At 40.3% G+C, this 10,976-nt stretch overlaps 1 protein-coding gene across 1 annotated transcript in view; it reads left to right on the top strand.

Moving 5' to 3' along the window:
* Nucleotides 1-2,879: 2,879 nt before the first annotated feature.
* LOC137278157 (small conductance calcium-activated potassium channel protein 2-like) overlaps nt 2,880-10,976 on the top strand; it is a 243,980-nt gene continuing 235,883 nt past the window's right edge. The window contains exon 1 of the mRNA XM_067810330.1: nt 2,880-3,749. Within this exon, the coding sequence (XP_067666431.1) occupies nt 2,880-3,749 (870 nt within the window). The remainder of the gene's footprint in view (nt 3,750-10,976) is intronic.

The raw sequence follows: 10,976 nt of genomic DNA, 5'->3' as shown, positions 1-10,976 counted from the left end.
CTATAAATGGTAGTTTCTGTTGGTCTTCTATTTCCATCGTGAACTGGATGCGCAGGTGCTGCTTGTTGAGATGGTCAAAGGACGATGGCAGGGTTATGGTCGGGATCAAGGATGGTGAAGGTGTCACCCACCTTTCTGTACCAGCAGAGTGGTTGGAAAGAGGATGTGGCCATTTGATACGTTATTACCTCGTCGCTTGATGTATCACGTGTCACTTCGAGCCAGGCTCAGAAGAGCTGCATCTTCACTCTGACTTGTCACCTGAGGCCACTCTGACGTCATCTGTTAGCTTGTGGTTTCCGTCCTGTCAATTGAGACCCTGATATTATTCGTTAGTTGGTGTTTCTTGACCTGTCATTTGAGGCCGCCTGACGCCATTTGTTAGTTGGTGTTTCCTGACTTGTCACTTGAGGCCACCCCGACGCCTTTCGTTAGTTGCTGTTTCCCGGCCTGTCACTTGAGGCCATCCCGACGCCTTTCGTTAGTTGCTGTTGCCCGGCCTGTCACTTGAGGCAATCCTGACGTCTTTCGTTAGTTGGTGTTTCCCGGCCTGTCACTTGAGGCCGCTCTGATGTTATTCCTTAGTTGGTGGAAATGAAGAAGAAACGTACATTACATCATTACAATACTGACTCAGTTCACTATTTGTTACATGGGAGGAGTGCAGAGAAAGGGACAGCCAGGTGTGCGAGAAAGGATGGAGACGGCACTGCACAGGTTAATGAATAAATACCTTTGTCGGCACATATGACCCTGCTTCTTGAACACCTAGCTATCCCTTTCTATTGGTTCCTCCCTCGTAATAGTGAAATTTGAGTTGGTATGATGTTTTGATTATGATCGGCGTTTGGATCTCTGAATTGTTCTGAAGAAGATAGAAAAATGGATATATACAACTATTCAATCTTGGATACATATGTACATGGAAATGTAACTTGAGAATTGTATAGTTTTGCGGTGAGACAAAGAATAGTAGATACACAAATTAATACAAACGTATACAAGTAGAAAGATAGAATATGTCGTGTGTTTATATGCTACATTCAATTAATAAATAAATAAGAGTACATTTACACATGTTTGAATACCGAAACACTCATAATTGAACCATGAACGTGAAACACATACACGTCATTACTAAGGCTTATACCTGTCGATGTCAGAATCACTTTGAATGACACGTATGAGTCCTTCCCGCTGTTCACAAATATAAACTCTGATATCACTGGTCCGAGTGGAACAGATCCTCTGCTTCATTTCCAGATCTCCGGCGAGATTGTGTTGCACTGTATCTGCACCTTGTCATGTCCTCCTTGATGTAGACATTGTCTCATTTTCCTCTGAGCTGGAACTTGTTCTTGTATATAAAGGCATCAATATGAACACGGGGTAAAACTATATTGGGTTGCGATACCTGTTTCAATGCGAAAACGTATGTGAAATACGTAATGTTGTATGTTATCCTTCTCGTTGAGAGTGTTTACTCATATAAATACTGCTGTCATGCCTTTCCCCCACCCTGCGTCACCATCCGTTCACGAGCCCTAAGTGACGTCAACGTGTAACAATCTCTAGTTGATGCTATTTCGACTTAAGCGACTTAATAGACGAGGATGATCGGTCACTTGGTTGAGTGCCATCGTACCAGGACAGCGTTCATCGGTGCACACAAGTCGCGCCAGAATAGATAATTGGCTGGAACATCGCCGAAAAAACAAAGAAGCCTGTTCCCAGTTCCAGAAAGACACAGAGTTCAAAATAACCCACAACGAAAACTAACATCTTGACTCAGAAATGAAAATATTTTCATAGAAAAATAGAATATAATACATTTAAGCCTATATACGTCCCCCATCTTCCTGAAACCGGTAATCTAGACTTGCGATATATTGAAGACATGCATGGGCTATATATAGTGATCCGATTGTCCACAACAACGAAATTGAATATCTACAGCTATGTACCAATGTGCTGATACATGTCCACGTGTATCTGCATATTTTCATAACTGTGGTATGTAATTTAAATGCCACATCACATCTGAAATATACTCAGCAATGTGGCAATGAAGGTGTAGTTCCCATTAAACATGGGTTTCAGTTAGACATGGTGTATACTTAACGTTAACCTGATATGCAAGTACAGTGATTCATCCATAACGACCCTGAGAGTTACGACTTGACGATGTCAAGTAACTTCTGAATGACATCTTCAACTCTTCAACATTACAATGCTTACTTCAAATACCATTGGTTTTTTTTCAGAAGCAGCTGCACAGTATTCGGAATTGCAGACGTTACGGTTACGACTGTCAGCTCTTACCATGCATGAACGACCCATCTACGCAAACAATGGCGTTGAACATTTAAAAAGCAACAATACATTTGAAATTCCACAGTTCCGATTACAGTGAATGTGCGTAAGTGACAGCTTTTTGACAGAATATTATAACTTGCTGGAAGTTGATAAATACAGGAGATATGTGAGGTGAAGCGCGAGACAGCCATCTTCATCAGGATTATCAACATTTCTGAACAAACGCAGTGTGAACTATTGTGAAAATCACTTTCAGTGATCATCTTCTCAGTGAAGAAACTGCGGCGATTCATGAGACAATGAATACACGTCGGTTTCAAAGGCAATTTTAATTCAGTCCTAATTGTCAACAGTGTGTCTAGTATCTAGTAGATTTCCAGAAAAATACAGAGAAATATCTGAAAGCAAGATATGTGCAGATAATCTATCAGCTAAATTTGAACCATCCTCCTATTCAAACAAGGACGACAGAACCTAAACCTTAGAGCGCGCCTGTAAATGATTTGTTTTCTGGTCTGGCGAGGGTCGTCGATCGATTCCACAATTCCATATGATATTTAAATATGTCGCTTGTATTGGTGGAGGCAGCCAATGAGCGTGCACGACTTGACTCGACAGAGCATCGACAGCAACCGTCGCTCACAGGGCTATCAGACAGTCGTGGCTCAGGGATCGAAACCATAATAGATGCTGGCGATACGTCGCTGTTGGAATCACAGAATGACATGGCAGAGACGACAACACCGCCACACTTCCCCGAGCTAAGCTTCCCCCCTCTACCCGGTCCTCGCAATCAAGATGGCAGAGTTAATCGTGGCTACACATCGCCTGATATTGAACTCCAAAATTATAGCTTCTGTTCTGACGAAAAAAACAGCCTTACAGCGTGTGACACCGCTTGCCGTGTAGCTCTTGCGCCCCGCACTCACAGTACTATGAAAACAAATCCACGCCCGCGCGCTCAGATGGAACGTATATTGCCGCTAAATGGCGGGCGAGGAGAGGAGGATGGTAGATCGCAAAGCGAGCCTGAGTGTAGTAGAGCTGAGGACATTAAACACAAACTGAAAGAGTCGGCAATTTCGGATATTGGTGCTGACTACATGAGGGTTAACGGAGCCATCACCTCTTTCAAACAACTGCAGAAACCTACTTCAATGCAGTCTCTGCCGACATCGTCCAAAATGAGCTATGCCTCGACAGAAGAGGCAGGTGTGGCTCTCGTTGGCATTACGGATTATCAGAAATATTCCGAGGCAGAGCGAACTCATCACAAAGCCAGACAGAAAAATGTTGGATATAGACTTGGGAAGAGGAAGGCGTTGTATGAAAAGAGGAAAAAAATATCAGATTATTGTCTTGTGTTCGGAATGTTCGGGATTATTACCATGATTCTCGAAACGGAACTAGTAATGGCTGATGTGTATTCCAAGGTAAGGTATGATATATTATCTCTTCGGGTTAGATCAGTCCATCATTCGTTTCACAATAAAGCTCAGTGCAGCTAGAAAATACTGTAAGTCATCGGCTACGTGATTGAACATCTGTTACTGTTCATCGTGGAGAGGTCAGTGTATAAAGGTTGAGGTTATGAATGCGGCAGAATATATAGTGAATAAACAGTGTACATGTATGTGTGCGCGCGTATCGCGTATGAGGTGTTGTGGCAGGGGAGGAGAGAATCGTCTGCACAGGGTTCTAATGATTATGGAGGGCAAGAGAGGCGATATTGGACAAAGTGATAGAGTCTCGATACAGTCAGTTTCACTTCGAGATTTAGTCAAATATGGAAGGTTCCCTTAATTTGTGTTATGATTCGTGTAGTGTTGTTGCCATTGGATATTGGTAAACATATGGCGCTGAGGTTTCATCTCAAATCTGTGTCAAGCAGTAGGCATACGTCATGACGAATTTCATAATTTCTTCACCTTCATTGCAAAGATATGTTAGTTTATTATGCTGTTAGGGGTAGTGGTTTGTTTATTTTCTTTTGGTCGAAGAATGTTTATGATTTGACATATACCTGTTTCTGACTGAAACTGTTTCCTGTATGCTGAACATAACCCGGGAGGTAATTGGTTTGTTAATGTAAACCATACGCATTAACTGCAGACTTAGCTGCTGCTGCTGCTGCTGCTGGTGCTTGGTGCTTCAGTCCGCTGATGTGCTCATTGTCATGGATGTATTAGTGGAATGCCAGCTCTTGATCTGTGCGCATCTCTTGCAATTATCGTATTTCACAACCAGAACCAGGGCCTTGTCAATTATCTTTTACAAGTGTCAGTATTTCGTTGCCAGGCTACATGGGGCAAGGAAAAGATGAACTACCTTATACACTTTATATGTCATTATTATTGACTTATGAAACATTTTTGTGTAAGTCTTACTGGATATCAGCTAAAGATACTTTGAAGGCACAAGCACTGACAGCTGAAGAAATCACTGTTTATTGTTGGGATTGATGTGGTGTTGGTTGACACAAGGCAACCAACAATTCACGTCATGTTCTCCTACTCCTAGTATTGGTTCTGTGACAGTTGTGTGAGGCAGCATGGTTAGTCAGCTGAAAACATTCATTTTCATGTTGATGGTCTTAAAATAATTCTGCTTCTGCCTATTTGCATGGACACAGTTTCTGTGTATGTTCTCTCAAATTGGTAGTGCTATGATAGACCAGAGCTAAACTGTCATCTGTAACCTTGAGACAACTTGGACTGAATTAGTCATATCAAGAATGAATGCAGGTACATATTGGTGAGGCATATAACACACACTGCCATCAGAAATAAAGCAACCATTGTATATGAATTTAACAAAAAATGACAATGAAAGTTCACATCAGGCATAGTCAGAATGTGCTGCTTGCCAAACTGGAGAACTCGCTATCACAATTGCACTAGAACTAAGAAACACACATAAACATGACACTGTGACAGACCGGATGCCAGATTGTGGATATAGCAGTGGGGGTGCCTGAATGTTTGGCAAGTCAAAAAGTGTAATTTCTCTCCTTTAGTATTTGAGTCTGGATTGCAATGAGGCTTTGGTGAGGCGGGTCCAAAGAAATACACATAGAATGATCGTATCATTACATTTATTGCACAGATAATCCCACACAAATACAGGAGAGAAAATTTCAACATTTTGAAAAGGCTTGTATACAGTCTGTCTAAAAGCAAAGTGTCTACTGAAGAATGTTACCCTAATATTCTGCTAATGGTTGCACATATTATAACCTGGCCAGGATCAACACACGAAAACAGCTGAAAGAGGCAGATGGGAAGTGCCAGATATGTGCCACCTACTTCATCAGTTGGTGTGGTGTCAGTACTTATGGGGTGAAACAGACTGTCAGTGAGAATGGACTTTCTTTCTCATCAACATCATCCTTTAGAGAAGCACCATTTTTCAAGAGACATGCAGAGAACTGTGGAATCATATTGATAATTTGATGTTAATTTTATGTACAGCTTGAAATGATCGGAGTCAGTGTACGATAACCTGCCTCTGCTGAGGTCATCCATTCACTATGAGAAATGTTAACCACTCCAGAGTTCTATTTAAACCCTCTAAAATCTGGTTATATTACTCTGTAGCAAAACACTTATTACCAAACCATTTTATTGATGTTGCTGTTTTCTTTCAGTTCTTATTTTGATTAGACACATGAAGGTCCAGGGTAGACTAGGCCTTCAGCAACCCATGCTTGCCATAAAAGGCGACTGTTCTTGTCGTAAGAGGCGATTAACGGGATCGGGTGGTCAGGCTCACTGACCTTGTTGACACATGTCATCAGTTCCCAATGGCGCAGATCGATGCTCATGTTTTTGATCACTTGATTGTCTGGTCCAGACTCGATTATATAGCTGGAAATCTGCTGAGTGTGGCATAAAACTAAATTCACTCACTCACTCACTCACTCACTCACTCACTCATTTTGATTAACTTTGATGTAGATGCAAACAGTGGGTTTGCCATAGTTAAGTTATGAATGCAAGCAAGGCAGAGTGGTAAGCTAGTACCTATACAATCTGAACTAAGAATCAAAATAAGAAATGCTTAGTCAAAACACCTATCAAATGCTTAGTCAAAACACCTTTTTATCCCCAAGACTGGTCATGTGGGGGGATTTAGTCGATGCCTCGTCTGTCCGTCCGTCCGTCCATTCCCAGTCCATCCGTAAACATTTTGTTTCCGGAGCACAACTCAGAAACCGTTCAATATTTTTAGACCAAACTTGATAGTTATAATAATATCAGCCTATGGTTGTGCCTTTTGCTATTTACAGATTTTTGGCATTTAGATTTTTTTTGTTTTTCCATGGAGCATTTTGGTGTTAGTTTTATGGTGGGGTGGGCTTCGTTTCCGGAGCAGAACTCAATAACCGTTCAATACTTTTCTGCAAAACTTGGTAGATATATCAATCAGAACCTAAAGTGGTGCCTTTTGCTATGTACACATTTTTGTGCTTTATTATTTTCTCGGTTTCCGTGGAAACGTTTCAGTCATAGTTTCCAAAGTCAGATGTGTGTTACGTTTCCGGAGCAGAACTCAAAAACTGTTGAATATTTTTCTGCAAAACTTGGTAGATATATGAGCCAGAACCAGAAGTGGTGCCTTTTGCTATGTACAGGATCTTGGGATGTATTATTTTCTCAGTTTCCATGGAAACGTTTCAGACCTAGTCTGAAAAGTGAGAGGTGTGTTTCGTTTCCGGAGCAGAACTCAAAAACTTCTTAATATCTGTTTCCGTAAAACTTGGCAGATATGTGTGGCAGACCTCAAAGTGGTGCCTTTTGCTATGTACAGGTTTTTTGTGATTTATTGTTTTCTCGGTTTCCATGAAAACATCTCAAAATGCGAGGGATGGGCTTCGTTTCCGGAGCAGAACTCAAAAAACATTCAGTATTTTTCTGCAAAACTTGGTAGATACATCAATCAGAACTTCTTAGTATCTGTCCGTAAAACATGGCAGATATGTGTTGCAGACCCCAAAGTGGTGCCTTTTGCTCTCTACAGGTTTTTGTGATTTATTATTTTCTTGGTTTCCAGGGAAGCGTTTCGGACTTACTCTCAAAAGTGAGAGGTGTGTTCTGTTTCCGGAGCAGAACTCAAAAACTTCTTAATATCTGTGAGTAAAACTGGGTAGATATGTGTGGCAGACCCCAAAGTGGTGCCTTTTGCTACTTACAGATTTTTATGATTTATTATTTTCTCGATTAAATGAACAAGTCGCTGACTCTTCCGGAGCACAACTCGGAAACCATTTCATATCTTTCAAAAGATCTGGGCAGATATACGAGACAGATCTTGAAATGGTGACTTTTTCTGATTGCAGATATATGGCATTTATATTTTTCATGAATTCCATGGAAACAATTCAGACTTTGTCTAAAAACACAATAAGTAACTGTCGGATGATTTGTCCTTTCAAACATGTCATGTTCTGATGATTCTTGTATTATTGTATTATGAAAACCCCTTTTTTTATGACACTGTTTTTTACTAGAGCTGTAGGTCTCATTATCTATCTAATTAAAAGATGATTAATTACTCTGTCATAGCTATAGTTTATGGTGTTGAAGGGAGACACACACTGATAATGTTTCTGTTTGCTTAAAGTTTTATGAAGAATCCCGGCATTTAAAACAAACCAGTATTATTACAGACTCTATGACAGCAGTAGCAGTTTGTTCTAGATGTAGTTTGTTCTAGCTTATGTAGGACATGCTTTAAATTCCAATAAAGGTATTAGCAGTTACATTGTTGCTTGCTGAACAACATGTCTATGATGCATTTAGTAGCACACTTAATTTGTGTCTTTGTTGAAATGAGAAATATGTGTGGGCTGGTTGGTAAATTGCTTGAAAGTCTATGTCTACTGGTATTGCAGACTGTCCAAGGGGTAGATAATATATCTGTTACATAGAGACATTTCTTCCTGATTTGTGATTACTATAGATGATGTGTAGGTAGCAGGGGATGGAGTCCACCAACTGGTCATATCTTTACATTGTCAGCTTGCTGAAGAGTGCCCAACTTGTGATCAGAAATTCTGTGGTGCAGACCCAAGCATCAGACTCAAAAAGTTGTGGTCTGCTTGACCAATATGGACTGCTGTGTATGTACAGTAACCTATAGCACATGGATGGGAAACCAAACATGGAATGGTGAATATATCAGGACTCAAGTTAAGAGATGTTAACCTTTTTGCACCAGGTGCAACCTAAGATGGAAACCTACTTGCACCAGACAAATTCCAGATACACTGATTTTCAATGCAAGAAATAAGTAATGCTTTTGAATTATCAGATTTTTTTTTCTGAAGTTTACCCTCGCAAAAATTTAGTACAAGCAACAAAACACTAAATTGAGCGCTGTATATACAGAAACCAACAAGACTTGCATAGGGAACTAAACATGGACTGGTGTGTATGTACAGTAACCTATAGCACTTGCATGGGGAACTAAACATGGACTGTTGTGTATGTACAGTAACCAACAGCACTTGCATGGGAAACTAAACATGGACTGTTGTGTATGTACAGTAACCTACAACACTTGCATTGGGAACTAAACATTGACTGGTATGTATGTACAGTGACCTACAACACTTGCATTGGGAACTAAACATAGACTGGAGTGTATGTACAGTGACCTACAGCTCTTGTATGGGGAACTAAACATGGACTGGTGTGTATGTACAGTAACCACAGCACTTCTATGGGGAACTAAACATGAACTGGTGTGTATGTACAGTAACCACAGCACTTTCATGGGGAACTAAGCATGGACTGGTATGTATGTACAGTGACCTACAACACATGTATGGGGAACTAAACATGGACTGTTGTGTAAGTACAGTAACCTACAGCACTTGTATGGGGAACTAAACATGGACTGGTGTGTATGTACAGTGACCTACAACACTTGCATTGGGAACTAAACATGGACTGGTATGTATGTACAGTAACCACACCACTTGCATGGGAAACTAAACATGGACTGGACTTGTGTGTGTACTGTAACCAACAGCACTTGTATGGGAAACTAAACATGGACTGGTGTGTATGTACAGTAAGCACACCACTTGCATGGGGGAACTAAACAAGGACCGGTGTGTATGTGTATGTACAGTAATGTAGAGCACTTGCATGGGGAACTAAACATGGACTGTTGTGTAAGTACAGTAACCTACAGCACTTCTATGGGGAACTAAACATGGACTGGTGTGTATGTACAGTGACCACACCACTTGTATGGGGAACTAAACATGGACTAGTGTGTATGTACAGTAATGTAGAGCACTTGCATGGGGAACTAAACATGGACAGATGTATATGGTCCTTCTTGTGCAACGGTCAACAAGTTTGACAGAATACCATCCAAGCCGCCTCTCACTGCAGTATTTCGTACAGTCCTGCCTAGGTGTAAAATGTCCTATAAAAACTTGTCATGAAATTGAATGACATAGGAAGAGGGGTGAAAACCCCAAACTTCACTGGGCATAATCTTGACATCAAGGATATACATCAAAGCTTGAGTGAGTGAGTGAGTGAGTTTAGTTTTACGCCGCTTTTAGCAATATTCCAGAAATATCACGGCGGGGGACACCAGAAAATGGACTTCACACATTGTACCCATCAAAGCTCGAGATGAAAGATTAATTAAGTTTGGGATTCACGACCTTACCATTAACAGAACCTTTCTAGCCTGCTCTGACAGCGTCCTTTGTGTAATATACCATGATCAGGAAGATGAGAAGTGGACTCCAAGATTGCAGGATGAGACTACAATGGAGCTACCATAAGTGCAAAGTGTTCATATTTTTTTACTCTTCTTCCTTTCCTGAAAAAAACATCACTTTAGTCCTGTCAATGATAACCTTTAATTGCTGTTTATCACAATAACTTATTAATTTATTCATTCTTTTCTGCAGTCCTCCAACTGTACTATCAAACATAACAATATCATCAGCAAAGAGTAAGATGAAAAGTTCCAGTTGATCTATATCATTACACCTTTGGTTATCCATAGACAGAAAAATCGGACAATATCATCAATAAAGAAAGAAAACAAATGGGGACAGCTGGCATCCTTGTCTGACACCAAACAGGCATTCAAAAAAGATGGTTTTGCCAGCTTCTGAAGAGATACAACCTATCACATTTGCATACATATTATGAAGTAGACAAAACAACTTGTTTGATAACATTTCCCTGGCACGCAGATTTGTTTTTTTTTGAGTTTACATTTGTTTTTGTAGAAAGATCTGGCTGAAAACAGAAAGTTCTCTGGCCACTTCACTGTCAAAAGCATGGAATGCATGTAATGATAATCTCACTTTAGTGCGAGTGGCTCTACATCCATGATCAAACCATCTGCCTTTATCATATTCCTCCAAAGGATAATGTTTTTCTTGAATTAACTTGTGTATTCTAACAAAGATTTACTAATGTGTTGGACAGCAAGATCTATTTTGCCAGAATTAAAATATTGATAAAACAAAGCACAATCATTGTCTGAAACAGAATTCCAATTGTCTATATAATCTTGTTCAAGCTGGTCTTTCCATACATATCCTTGTTTTGGACAGAATTTGTTAATATGATTGACAAGTGGAGTACTGCCTATTTTAATTGTATAGTTACTGGTACAAG

Source organism: Haliotis asinina, chromosome 3, assembly GCF_037392515.1.
Source record: "Haliotis asinina isolate JCU_RB_2024 chromosome 3, JCU_Hal_asi_v2, whole genome shotgun sequence".
Lineage (NCBI taxonomy): Eukaryota > Metazoa > Mollusca > Gastropoda > Lepetellida > Haliotidae > Haliotis > Haliotis asinina.
This window is presented reverse-complemented; position numbering and strand designations above follow the sequence as displayed.